Source organism: Rhyacophila brunnea, unplaced genomic scaffold, assembly GCF_057557595.1.
Source record: "Rhyacophila brunnea isolate RB1 unplaced genomic scaffold, BYU_Rbru_1.0 scaffold_12, whole genome shotgun sequence".
NCBI lineage: Eukaryota > Metazoa > Arthropoda > Insecta > Trichoptera > Rhyacophilidae > Rhyacophila > Rhyacophila brunnea.
Genome location: NW_028232774.1, coordinates 38,588,787 through 38,604,012, shown reverse-complemented (window position 1 = coordinate 38,604,012; position 15,226 = coordinate 38,588,787). Strand labels below are relative to the sequence as shown.

At 35.3% G+C, this 15,226-nt stretch overlaps 1 protein-coding gene across 2 annotated transcripts in view; it reads right to left on the bottom strand.

The window, feature by feature from the left end:
* Positions 1-15,226, bottom strand: part of LOC147078149 (hemicentin-1-like) — a 90,527-nt gene that overhangs the window by 7,166 nt on the left and 68,135 nt on the right. Inside the window, exons 41-48 of one of the 2 annotated variants that reach the window (XM_085961258.1) lie at positions 12,432-12,574; positions 11,323-11,462; positions 10,117-10,329; positions 8,814-8,964; positions 5,522-5,660; positions 4,122-4,195; positions 1,371-1,499; positions 2-127 (exon numbers count right to left, since the gene is read on the bottom strand). In XM_085961258.1, the coding sequence (XP_085817384.1) occupies positions 2-127; positions 1,371-1,499; positions 4,122-4,195; positions 5,522-5,660; positions 8,814-8,964; positions 10,117-10,329; positions 11,323-11,462; positions 12,432-12,574 (1,115 nt within the window). Of the gene's footprint in view, position 1; positions 128-1,370; positions 1,500-4,121; positions 4,196-5,521; positions 5,661-8,813; positions 8,965-10,116; positions 10,330-11,322; positions 11,463-12,431; positions 12,575-15,226 lie in introns of those variants that run through there. The other variant, XR_015072281.1, reaches the window with a different exon arrangement.

The following is a 15,226-nucleotide window of genomic DNA, read 5'->3' as shown; positions in this document are numbered from 1 at the left end:
CCTCTTGTGCATGTCTTCTGGTCATCTGCAAGTCGCAACGAAGCTGGGCAGGAGCATTTGTAGGTTCCGGGAATATTAACGCAGTCGTGGGAACATTCGTGGGAGTCTTGGGTGCACTCATTTATATCTGAAATCAATTTTATTAACAATGAAATTCCTACATATGTGTAGTTTTAGGGAACTCGTACAATCTATTAAAAATATATGGTTTTGTTATTCATTTGGCCACTTATGAAAATTAACGAATTACATAATTCATAATTTTATTAATTCCTCTGCAATTTATTATTCAATCAAATCTGGAACACTGTAACAGACGGAAAACTGTATCTGGCTGGTGCCGTTAAACGAACATGTAGCATGATTAATGAATCAAAATGGCCGAACATCGATTGATGTCTACAACAGGTACTCCAATCAAGTTTGTGGATATATTCACTACAATACCCACCACCCATTCATATTCAGTGACGTCTCTGGGGGTAGGCATATTGAGTGTCCCTTGGAGGCAGCAGTTACTCGAAGGGCGGCAAATCGAGGAGAATCATTTCGTAAATATAAAAATAGCTGCCTAAACTTAGTAATAATGAAAATATCTTTCCATTAAAAAATTCAGCTCACTGGTTGGAAACAAAATGTATTAAATAACAGAAAAGGTTTAAGAGGACTTGCGCAGTGCGCATGGAAGTTGAGATGGCTGTTGAAACTAAAGATGCACCCCCCTCTTACAGAGCATCCCACCTGCTGCTCCTCGTCCACGATTTTAGTCTGTATCAAAACGCTGTGCTGTCATTATATCGATTATCAATTTAATAATGCCTAAACCTTTGCGATCTCAGACAAAAAATTTCATTACAAATGTTGGCAAGTTTTCTGAAGAAGATAAGTGACACGGATCGCCCTTAATTTTTCGAGACAGAGCAAATTAATGTATTACAAAAATGACACGTAAATCCCACTTTTGGGGAAAAAATATTTTTAAATTTTGTTTTGTTTAGTGGTAAGTATATATTTTGTTAGTAATGTATCCATACAAGACATTTCTTAAATACTGGAGTCATGAAAGGATGATGAAAAATACTGTATAAAAAATGGGGCAACTTTTTGATGCTGCCTAGGTGTGGCATTTTGTCTAGGGATGGCACTGTCCCATATTGGTCACGTTTAGTTTGAATGCCATTGCTAGTTTTAGATAAGAATTATTATATTTCGCGACTCCTTGGTCAAGAAATGATATGCCACTTTGCAAGTGTGTTGATATCCATCGTGCTCTCATCATATAATTTTATAAATATTCTTGTTTTATGTTTATGTTGCGTAAGTAAAAATATGTAATTATAAAGAATGACATCATGTAAAATAATACCAACCTAAGCATCGTTGGCCCATTCCATTTGACATGTAGCCTCGTTGACAGAGGCACATGTAGCTACCAGGAATATTCTCACACATCTGCGTTGAATGACAGCTGTTGCTTGATGTTTCACATTCATTTATATCTAAAACAAAATAATGTAATATAATATCTAGTGTTTTTTTACAACTAAATACATGTTATGTCTAGCAGTGGCGAAGCGCGAAGGAAGGCTGTTAAGATCCGACATAAATAGTGCACACTAAACTTTGTTAGTTTGTACTACAATGTATAGATTGTGTTTGTTAGTTTTTAAAATTCAATTAAACCCCGTCTAATCCAAGCCATAGTAGATCATCATCATCATCAGCCTGAATCTATCCACTGCTGGATTAAGGCCTCTTCAAGCTGCTTCCACTTCTTTTGGTCCTGTGCGTTGCGTTGCCACGTACTTCTGCAGAACTTTATCATTTCATCGATCCAGCGGCCTCTAGGTCTACCTTGCGGACGTTTTGTACTTCTCGGATACCACTGGATGACTATATTTGTCGAACGATTGTCCCTTCTTCGAGCTATGTGTCTAGCCCATCTCCATTTAAGGCTTTTCATAAACTCTATTACATCGCAAACCCTTGTGTGCTTCCTTCTTGTTTAAATTATAATATGTATTTCTCCACCGTTGATCCTTTTAATAATTCACCTGTTTCATTTAAACACGCTATCTCCAAAATTTTGTATAAATAGATATATATATATTTATATTTTTTTTTATGTTACTTTTTTTCCTATATAATTTAATTATTCATTATTCTTCCTCATTTTTCTCATGTAATTTCTTTATATTTATGTTATTCTTACTCTCTATCTTGTTAGGCTTAACTATATTATAATGTAAACATGGAAACTTTGCAAGTTGCAATAATTTTTCATTATTATATTTAAAATTTTTGTAATCAATATGTCACTGTTTGTTTCCTTAATAAATAAAATAAAATAAAAAAAAATATCCACTCATTCCTCTTTTTGTCCTTTCGCGTTATGCCCAGCATGCACCTACCATAGTAGATAATAGTCAAAAAATATTCATTTATCTATAAAATACCTAAAATTATGCCATTAAACCATAAATAATTTAAGATATTTTGTAGATAGAAAAATATTTTTTATCAATTTTGGTTTGGTTAGGCAGGGCTTAATGACTTTTAAAAAACTCACCAACACCATCGTAATAATATTATGTATTCTTAATTCAACGAAAACAAATAAATATGAATGGAAAAGTGGGCACTATTTTTGTTGGATCGCCCATAAAATACCAAAAATATTATGGTTTGGTTTAGGCAGGGTTTAATTGAATTTTCCAGCACCATCTGTAAATTGTATTCTTAGTTCAATGAAAACAAATAAGACGTATGACTGACAAAGTTTATTATGCACCATTTAGGTTGAATCTAACAACCTACCTCCACCCCTGGCCACTGATGTATAAATTAAATCTTACATAGAGGGATATCTACATGTCTTACAATACGTTTTCTAATACTGAAATAAATTTATATAATATATAATAATATTTTTGTGAATATATTTTTCTTTGCTGTCACATTATTCTTCTAAAAATTGGTAACCAATTTGTTAGTAAATCTCAGTTTCCTTAGGGCCGTATTTATGAGATTCCCAAATTCTTTATAAGCTATTTAACCGATTTTCCACCATATAGCGTATAGCACTGTTTGTGACGTAAGCAATCTGACGTCACACGTCATTCAAAATGGCTGCTTCATCTGTCACTTTCAAATGTCATTTTAATAATGCATTCATTACAACAAACGTTTGCTTGAGGCCCTCGTTCATTTTGTAGACTCTGTAAAACATTTGCGAACTTTAAAAACAGTTCCTATCCCTATCACAGATTCCTATAGTGATCTAGATCAGAGGGGGGCAAACTGCGGCCCGCCGGGTGTTTTTTTGCGGCCCGCCATCATTAATTGTACTTCTGATTACAAAATTAAAAAAAAATATTGACATAGATTAAAATTTGTTTAGTAATAGTACGCGATCCATTTCCAATAGATATTGATAGTGTACCGACAGAGCTGCAACTTTAGATTATTGATCTGCAGTGTGACACTGATTTAAGAGAATTGCATCGTCGTGAAGAAATCTCCAAATTTTACAATGCCCTTAATTCAGACAAATTCGACCAACTTAAAGATTATGCAAGAAAAATGTTCGTTATTTTTGGATCAACCTATATATGTGAACAAACATTTTCGATCATGAACCTCAATAAAAATTCTTTACGATCAAATATCTCCGATGCCCATTTACAAGCAGTTTTGAGAATATCAACTACAAAATTAACACCTGAATTTAAAAAAAATGTTAAAAAAAGTACAACAGTTTCATTCTTCTCATTAATTTTTTTGTAATGTTTATTTTTCGTGATAATAAATAGTGTATATCTAAAAATGGTATTTTACTTGCGGGGCCCGCCGCTCATTTTGAATTCTTGAATTTGGCCCTCCATCCAAAAAGTTTGCCACCCCTGATCTAGATAGTAGGTAGCTGATACAATGCTCGTATTTCGCTTACATCAAAAACGCAGACGGCTATAAGTATCAGGTCACCAATATCTTGGATATTGAGTTAGATTCTTATGCAGCACTTCAGAGATGCCATATATCTATCTGTATATCTTGTGCCCCTATATCTCTCCCTATAATGAATTATAATAGATAATATTTGACTAGAACAATAAAATTACCTTCGCACTCTTTCCGAGAGTTGTTGAAAATGAACCCAAGTGGACAGCTGGACTCTGCTAACGAATCATCTTCACTGTAAGCAACACGGAACAAATATTTTTTTAATTTCATAATATTTATGTAGGTGGATGTTGGGCATGATGTGAAAAGACCATAAAAGAAATCAATCAATAAGAAGGCGGACAAGATTACATTATGTGAAGCTATGCTAATAGAATGGGAACGGGCTGGAATGTTGCTCGGCAAGTGGACAACTGCTAGACAAATGAAGTCATACAGTGGTACCCAAAGGGCACTAAACCACCACAGGGCCACCCTAAAACCCGCTGGATCGACGAACTCATGAAGTTCACATGGATATATGTGGTAGCAAAGAATTAGGAACCGAGAAGACCTTCATCCAGCATAAGAATAGTCCCTGGCTGACAATAATAATAATGGTACTTCCATGATTTAGTAGCTATAATGTTCCGATAGTACGTGTAGAATGGTGTGAAGAAACAATTTCATCACACGTGTAGGGAGTTAATGCTATACTTCAGTTAAGGCATGGTCTAAAAGATCATGGCTAGGCGATGCGCGGATTATGGAAATGACGCATGCTGAACGAAATATAATTTGTCATAAAAATCCATTATCCAATTAATATTATGTTTATTGTTATATTACTAATAATAATAGTATATTCATTGACATGTTTTCTTTTTTTCTTTTTTAAGTACATACGTAAAGTTTTTTAGTCATCTTTACACGATTTAAGAATATTTTCATCCGACGCCATCACGAAACAAATCGACGTGCGGACACCTCGACGGCCGGTCTCCGATTGGCGACTAGTGAGAAATTTCGTCGCACCTTCTGTTCAAAATTATTTGCCGTTTCACTGAAGTTCGCTCTTAAGTAAAAAAATGAAAAACATTATATCTAATTTTAAGCGGAGCATATCGTCGCTAATTTTCTATAAACACGTTTCTTAATTTTTGTCAGTTTTGAGTTGTTTGAAGTAATGAATTCAGAATTTGAATACACACATATTCCACTAACACGTATCTCAAAATGTACTTTATAACATAATAGATTTAAGCCATGACAAAAAAATCGTATCACAATAAAAGACTTTTATAAATATTATAAACTCGTATCTTGAGATACGTGTTTGTAGAAAATTACCGATGATATGAGCCTCTATAGAGAGCAGTAATTTGTTTATTGTCCATGGGTGCTATTATTGATAATGTATAATATAATATATGACTCAGGTCATATCAAATTGCCTCACTCCGCTCCTCTCCCAAACAACCAAACCTTACTTACAATATAGTGCATTTATTTTATAGTGACTTAATTCCTTTATAAATTATGATAAAATATTTGCACTAAATAAATAAATAAAACCGACCTTGATCTTGACATAGAGTCTGAGTCAGTGTTTGTGTAATGCGGATAGTCTGGGATGGATCCATCAATTATGATATCCATTAACACGTCACCAGACTTTGAAAGCCCTCGGTTTTTATGATAAAAGTGTAAGCGTTCACCTATTAAAGAAATGAAAAAAACATGTTACTGATACTTCATAATATCGTAATTATTGATTTAAAGGTTCCACTCTTCCGATCACTTTGAGTGGAAATAAACGACAGTATATAGAGAGAAGGCGTTCAAAAGTTGATCGGTCATTTGTAGGCACAGTAACACTCCCGTTACTATAATGTCACGATAGGTTATCTATAGCCAATGACATTAATATGGACGAAGCATCTGGAAAATAAAATGACACTCACTTTGTGTCGGGTCTGCCGGATGGCGAAATTCATATTTTAATATCGGTATCCTACGCTCAAATGAACATTCTGCTTGCAAGCGGTCTGGCGACACCGCTGGGTCTGTCCATACAAAATTTCTGACTGTCAGGTTTCGACTCCGCCGTTATTATTGTGTTACAAAATGCCAATGTGCCTAGTTAAAAATTGTAAAAAAAATCTACTAAACACTCCAAGAAAGATGGGATATCACTTTTCATGTTATCACCGGCCTTCCGCGTGTGAAGCGGAGATAGCAGGCCGTGATAACGTCAAGGTCAAAGCGGGGGTGGGAGACAGAAACGCACGGGGTATTTGGTCAAGGCTGGTTTATTGTAAGTCGTTACATGTTATTCTCATGGCGGTCGGTCGGTAATTGGCCGGCTGCAAGCGTGGCTTCTTTGCGTCCTAGCTGCTGATGCTTGGCATCCGAGGCGATGCTCGCTGTCCGATGGGAGATAGGATCGGGGCTTGTGGCTTGGCGTGCTGCCGATGTGGTCCTTTATTTCCTGGAGATGCTTGAGAAGTCTGCCGACGCGGTCCTTTTGGCGGGATATGTATCTTGGCTTCGCGTCCGAGGCGAGCAAAGGCGAGAAGAGATTTTGCGGTCGATGCTGCTGGTTCGGCGGTTGATGTAAGAGAGAGCTTTTTGCGCGCGTTCAACTGACAGGCGGCGTCATGTTCATCCGTCGGTCGGGAACCTCTCTGTTTTACCGACGGATTGACTAGTGGCGGCGCGAGCGGCCGTTTTTGATAGACCGCGTCTGTTTTGGCGGGAGTCTGACGAATTTGAATTTCAAGGAGACGGGTTCCGCTCGGCCGAGGGTTGCGATCACGGCGAAGAGTGGACGTAGGCTGTGGTATTTTGGGAAATATGATGGTTCGGTCCGCCCTTTGAGGTAGTCTCCTGTGGGAGACTTTCATCTGGTATCAATGTGTTAGTATTATTTATTATTGATAAAATGCCATTTTAAGATATTGATGAATGTTTATTCGATGCAATTGAATGACAGAAACCATTGGACAGACGCCTGTGATGCGCTGGGCTCACTTGCATCTAATCTCCGAGAAGTCGTAAGTAACCGATAATCTGTTTCTAACACAATGACACTAATACGCCATTACAATAAAGGTTATACTATAAATTCTCGAAGCTTGTATCGCATAATGGAAATGGATACGTCATATGGTCACGTGACGTCTACCTATACATCTGTGAATGACTTTCATGCACAATTTCTCGTGCGCGCCGATATGAAGTGAGTTGTCCATTTAATATGCCTATAGCTCATTAAACTGCAAATATTTCAGTTATACACACTTCGTCATCTTCGTATTCAAGGCTTTTCCTAGAATCATCAATATTGCAACCAATTAAAATGTTAGTATTTTCAAAATCGATAGCATTATCCAGTGAATACATATTACAATTGATAGATATTTGTCAGTTTTCATTTACCTGACATAGATTATAAATGCACATTGCAAACAGAGCGTCGCATTCCATCACGAACAGAAGAGATAAATCTAATAGTATTTGCGACAAAGAGAGACATACTCAATTGTGAGAAAGAGATATGAAAGTAAAGGGTGAGATCCAGATAGTATTATGACTTGTAGGCTATAAGAATGTATAGAAATACCGCGAGTCGAGAACTACATGGTTCTAAGTGTTTGTCCTTGGAGAAACAAAAGTAACAATGAGGCAGCTTAGAATACTACTTCATTGTTGGGTTTGCTTTTTCAAGGACAAACACTTAGAACTTTGTAGTATTAGGCTCGCGATACTTGTATGATGTAAAATAAATAGCAAATGATGATGATGAAACCTTATTATACTTATTTATGTTTTTAAGGCATTTCTCTTTTACTTAGTGTAATATTATCAATTTAGTATGGTAACCCAAAGTGACATCACCAAAACGGATGGAATTTATTATTATCGTAATGGGAAGGTTAACTTAAGTAAATAGATGTGTAAGGCCCAGTGATGCCAACCGTACTATAATTATAGTACAATACTATAATTTTAATTCCGCGAAAAATGTAAAATACTATAATTTTACGCCAAATATACCAAAATACTATAATTTTAAAGGATTCAAGACTAAAAATGTTCCTGTACTATATATTTTTCAGAAATACTATAATTTTTATGCCTTTGTCCTATAATCAGCATAGAAAAAGATGGCAACACTGGTAAGGCCTTATTTTTAATATATCTCATCAGCCAGAATTCTTGTGAGATGGTAAGCTGCATCAAAAAACTCTATCCCTGACAAAATACTGAAGTGTCAACAAAACAATCCATCCAAACTATAGTTAGAGACGTAATTGTCTTATCTATCAATACCACAAAGGGAAACCGTGTATAGCGATGTGACGATATTATAAATTAATTAAAATATCCTTAAAAATAATCAGAATTTATTCATTTTCCGTGCCCTTTAACGAACCTTGCCAAGTATAATCCTTGTAATGGACCTAAAAGAACTAGATGAACACGAACCTAAAAAAAATATGCTGAAAGAAGTGGTTACATTTTTTAGCCAAACTAATGAGGCAATCAAAAAAAATTAAATATACACACAGCCAATTATAGATTTTTGAAGGTACAGCTCAATATTCACCAATATTGACGATTATAATGATTTATATATTTTGTTAATTTCTGTATGAAAATTGACTTACATCCATTGTTATGGAACGAAACCTCGTTATATGCCGAGAAGTTACTGTATAATAACTTAAATTATATGCTATTCAGGGCTTAAAAAATGCTCCATAAAAACGCTATGGACACGGCGTCATATTGTATTTATAATTTTTGCGAGGATTTTAGGTCGGCAAAATGATTCATGACATTGCATAAAGATTATTGATGCTTACCGGTAGCGAATTGAATTTCTGAATCTTCAGCATCTGTCGGATTCTTCATTCGTAGCCTTCCCGGTGCCACGGGTTTTCTGTAGTTGTCTAGTACATTGGTTTGCATTGAAATAGGTGATACCATGAATGTCATGTATGGCAAGTAGTCTTCCTATAATAAACATAATATAGTCAAATAAAATAAAACAGCTCAAATTTCTTTATCTATTTCAATTTCTAGAGCTGTAGTGACACCATTTAACCGGTTACATGTAAATTTTACATAAAACATTTCTAATGGATTCAAGCTCTGTACTATTCCATTTAAGTCGTTTTTTGCGACCCGGGTTTCGCCTTTCGGCATCTTCAGGCGCCGTATACAATCACCAAAGGTAAACACACACTGACAACGAACTCTCTTTACTCTAGCTTATATAATAAATCAATACAATAAAGTAGGTAAAAACTCCATTAATATCCATTAATGTCCAATAAACAACTTATGAATAGTTGAAGTGTCAGTAAAAAACCTAATTAGTAAAAAACCCTATCTTATTAATAGCAATACCATTGATAGCATATTATAATAAATCGTCAAAACATAATAATAGATCATAGACCATAAATAGTGCATAATAAACTTTGTCAGTTTTTTGTATTATCAGATTTTGTTTTTACGAGAAATGGATGTTAGCCACTTGCTCAACCTATTAGGTCAAAACTATGACTGTACACAAATTGAAAAAAAAAGCAAATTACGGTTTTATTTATAATCAAAATCAAGTATTTAAGTACTAAATTATACATATTTATAAACTAAGATTTTATTCATTAATCATATTTATATCATATTTATAAACTATTTATAAACTAGATATTAACAGTAAATCACTTGATACAACCAGTTGTTCAGTGAGGCAGATATTCTTGAATGGTTTAGGATTCCTGGCTTTCCCTATGACCGAAAGCTTCATTTAGTGTGTCCCGGTTGCATTGGAGCACGGCATAATTGTGAGACGGTCCTTGGGCACTTTCCTCCCTGGTACATTAGTTTCTTCGAAGGAGAAGTTTCTAAAATAAACCCGTCTCATCTGCGTTGTATACTTGTACGCGGCGGACTACTGAATTTGACAATCGAATACCGGCGAATTATAGAGCTTGATTTTGTGCATTCAACTAGTAAAAATAACGGCGGATTATAGTAGTTGTCGGATAATCGAGCGGCGGATTACAGAGAGTGTACTGTATTGTGTTTTATTTTAATAAACACAATGTCTTTCCACTAAGAATTGAAAAAATGGTTAATTATTATTGTTTATAATACCTCTTTAGATATAACATCGTTGACAGATGCTTGCACCACCCGTTGTCCGTATCTATCCAAAATGTCCGCTTCCACATACTTGGTGTGAATCGGATGACCATTCACTTTGCCAGAAATAAAAAGCGCTGCTTTGTTCTTGTCGTTTTTTCGGTACGCATTATTCTCGATAAATGCTCTGTTGCATTGCTGGTTGGGACTCAAGCATCTTTCTATCTAAGTATAGAATTAAAAAAATATTAATACAATTTTGTTCCTTCATCTATCTAGCTTTATAATGCCTGTACACATGCATGGATTTACTGGCACCAATAGTGCGTATTATCATGACAATAACTGTTTACACATACAACTGCTGGCTGTCTCTCCAATCTCATTCTTTAAGAGTGAGCGAGTCACTGTCTTTTTATGGTACTCTTTCGTACTATTTGACAGCTAGTGAAAATCGGTCAACCTGAAAATTCGTTCGTAGTTAATTTTTTTGCCGGCAGGTTCGCCACTATTGTTCTACTGTGCAGGCGCAGATCACAAAAAATCCTACTGTCGCATGAAAATTCAGAAGCATCCAAAAATTTTTGATTCATGCATTTAATCTTGACAACTGCTGGATAATGCATGGTTACCCATACATTTCTTACTGTCAACAGTTAATCCATGCACGTGTAAACGGGGTATTATAGCGCCTGTTCACATGCATCAATTTGCTTGCACCGATAGTGTGTATTTTAAACTAATGCGATAATAACTGTTTACAGGTAAAAGTGTTGACTGTCTCGCCAGTCTCATTCTTCAAGAGTAAGCGAGATGTGATGTTGTCATTTTATGGTACTATTTGACAGTCGTGAAAATCGGTTAACCCCAAAATGAATCCTTGCACGGTGTAGTTGGTTTTTTTCCCGGCAGATTCGCCGCTATCGTTTTAGATTTCGAACAAATCCCAACTGTTACGTGAAAATTCAGAAGCTTCTAAACTTTTGTATTTCATGCATGCAATTTTGCAACTTGCAGGATAATACATGTTTACAAGTGCATTTTCTTTTTTTGCCCAAGACGTTGAGTTCTTGGATCGGACCAGTTCCAGGTACTAACCCGAGACCCATGTTTTTGTATTTATACAATAACATCTGCTCTATGAACTGGGGCAAAATGGAGAAACATACTTTTTACAAACTGTACAATACAGGTGAGAACTAAAATATAATGACCGACCAAAACATTTGGTCCGACACATGACTTCCCGCCATATTGTGGAGTAGGTGCATTACATTCTCTGGTTCGCTTCATTTGACCAACTCCACAAGACGTAGAGCACGGACTCCATGATTTCCAAGGACCCCAGCCTCCGTCTACTAAAATCAAAATAAAGTGCCATATTCTAGTAATCTGATTAAAAGATTACAATAACATTTTCATTTTAGTACCTACTTGATATATTTATATGTTTCTATGTAGATCATACATGCGTGCGAAACAAGACTTAGAGTACCCTAATGTGGTATCGTGATATGAAGAGGTGCATGATGGGCATAACAGGAACAAACGAAATAATCAGATAAGGTAGCATACTAGGGTATGTGATGTAATAGAGCCAGCTAAAGAGATAAATTTACTCATTTAATGGTACCCAAAACATCCAAAAAGTAGACCTAGCTGGATCAATGAAATAGTTGAATTCTTCGGAAATACGTGGCAATGTAACGCACAGGACTGAAAGGTATAGAATCAGCTTGGAGAGGCCTTCATCCTGCAGTCGATTGATCCAGGTTGATGATGATAATTATGCTCATGTAGCTATACCTATATTGAACAGATTGGGCCCTTGAATTAGATCAGGGCTCGAAATGGATCGGAGCGCACCAGAGCGTCGTTCCGGCTCATGAAAACCCCAAAATTATCACTCCGTCTCGTGAAAAAAATATTTTGACTGTTTGAGCTAGATAGGCCATTAAAAAAAAAATCTAACACACTTATTTTTATAAAGTATACATAAAATAATGATTACATATTATAAAACAAGATTAATATTTTTGAAAAATTATCGAGCGCTCCGATTTGCAAAATTTTCCATTTCGAGTGTGATCAAACACACGTTAACGCATTCGCTGCTGAAAAGATAATGAGATTTTAATTACCACCTTTAAAATGCACGTTAATTACATTGATCGGCCGCCTGGTCATTACGCGCCGTGTGCGTCTTCCGCGTCCAAAGTATTAATAAAGCAATGTGTGATTTGTACCAACTGAGAGATCTTAACCCAATCCCACAGTTTCAGAAATGGGCACTCTGACAATTGGAGTATATACTATCATATACTAACCTTGGCATTCTCCTTGAGTGCAAGCCACTACTTCTCTGTTGGATCCCAGGCAAGAGTCGTCGGATCCATTACAGCTCCTGACACGCATCTGAGTTCCTTTACCGCAAGTCACCGAGCATTGAGTCCATGCAGACCATGGTAACCTGGCAAATAAAATAAAATAATTTGACTTAGCGGCAGGATTCGAACCTGCAGCACACCAATCAGGAAACGAGCACGCTAGACTCTAATGCACAGTTGGTGCAAATATATGCACCAAGAATTAATTACAAAGGCTGGGGGTAATAAGAAACAATACCACAATATAACATGAGATTTATTTAACATATATAATTTGAAAACCGGTAAAAATATGACACCCTACATGCCCTACTTGCATCTGTAACCACTGGATTCGCGCCAGTGTGCTGTTGCACTTAAGGTCAAAATTAAGCTTTTATGGTATTTTCAGAGCTTAACCCTGGACATTCCTTAAACGTTGTAGATAATCTATTTATATAATTTTGAAGCCTTATTATCCTTTATATTTATTTTAAACATTTGATGACTGCATAAAGTATTTTAATTACATAAAATAGTATTATTTTAAACCTCTCGCTCTAATGTTTTAGAATATAGTCATATTTCAGTACATCCATATGCAGTGGTGTTAAGATTTTTTAGGTTCATTAATTTTCAAACGCATTAACTACTTCAATTTAAATCGATCTTTTCGCAAAAATATATTTTATGAACACCTGCGACATGAAGCCGATCAGAAAACAGGGCTGTCAAAATAATATTAAGCATTCATATTTTTTAAATGTTAATTTCATCATGGTTTTTAATCAAACCTGTGCAAGTACGTACTGATAACTTGGGTGGATTTTGTAGCAAACATACTATTGATATATATACGGGTATATTATTATTATAACCCAATTCAAATTGTACATAGGTTGATACTCAAATACTATTATAGTATGTTTATGATTTCGAGAAAATAATACGATGGTATAATTAATCCATATCAATTATTTGAAAACATTACATTCGCACTTTGCACAAAATTACAAACACATTCGAAGTTTGCCGCACACGTACAGACCACGTGATATTTGTTTACGCAAAATCGTCGCTTTTCAAAATGGCGAATTTGATTACCAGATTTTACTGCGATGAATCAGTATGTTCCTTTTTGTCTTTTTTTATTCGTAGGTTTGTTTACTATGTACACCGAGAAATTTCCATTTATAAACTCGGAAACGATTTTTACAGAAGAGTTTTGGAATATAATGCAACCAAAACTGGAAAAAATTCTATCATGGGTGTTGACTTCCTGAATTAGCTAACCCCAGGTCCATGCCACTACGTGAACCACAGTGGATATTAAGCCATTTCCACACTGGCAACAAGTTGCTGGCAACCTCATTAAATTTTACGATACTTACCATAATTGCTTAAGAAATTTTACAATAATTATCGTAAAATCTAACGAGGTTGCCAGCAAATTAACTTGTTGCCAGTGTGGACCCGGCATTAGATGCACAAAACTTAAATAATATATATTATAAATAAAAATTTAAAATTATAAATATATATTATGATTTATGTCTTCGACAGCCCTGATGAAATAAATGTGAAATATGAGTCGGATCAGTCACAGAGCAAATTTATTAACACAAACAACTTTGACAAGACCTTTTTATATTAACTAGTAGACCAGATATTATGGACCACATGTTAAAAAATCATATTTTCAATTCTCAAGGCCATTTCTGTAGAACGTCCTCTTAAGCTACAGCCATTAAGTCCCTTCGGGTATTGTATATTTTTTCTAGTGGGTATACGTATGAAATGTTTTCAAATTATGTATGTTTAATATATATAATGTTATATTCTCAAATCTTGTGAATTATTAAAAGAAATAGTTTATTATGTTATATAAAATTTATCTCTTGATACTTTCACGATTGATTGTTAATCAATTTGGTTTTTAGGCTGACATGGTGTATTCTTCCTCATTGGCGTTTTTAAAGAGTGTAGGCCTGAGGCACTGACAGGTTTGGAAGCTTTCGAACATTTTATCTGTGCGATCATGGCCCCCACATCTTGGGCTTGTGCCCCCTTCATATTGCTGTAATACCCTACAGTAGCATTTCCCATTTATACACATGAATTATCATTTAATTAAATCAATCATCATATCACATTAAATTAATTGCATCACACAACTACATATCTCTGTTCTGGCAGAACACACTAACTGGAGAATACTAGTTTTGAGTAATTTGACTTAGAAGTTGTTAAAATGTTTGAAATGGTCTATCATGTGAGTTTATTAAGTAATCGTAAAAAGGATGACTTTAAAATAAAGACTGTTTATTTATTAAGAAGGTTTCCAGACGGTAAAGTTTGAAATAAGGAACATTTTGGTATAACTAACTCAATATGTAATTTTTTCGAATTAGTGTCTTCTGCCAGAACAGTGACGATATATTAAAATGTTGATTTTTTTTTTACCGGCCATGTCCGATCCTAATAAGATATGGGCTACCACAGAGTGGAGGATTGTATTAGCAGATTTTGTTTTTACGAGAAATGGATGTCAGCCATTTGCTCAACCTATTAGGTCCATACTCAAACACAAATTGAATAAAAATACGAGTATTCACCAGACCCAGTATTTCAACCTGGGATCCACGACGCTATAGGTCAACGCTTAACCCGCGCGACCATCGCGGGTGTATTGATACTTATAGGTACCTATATTGAAATAGCACCGCAGGCATTTTTTTTAATATTATAGCAAATTT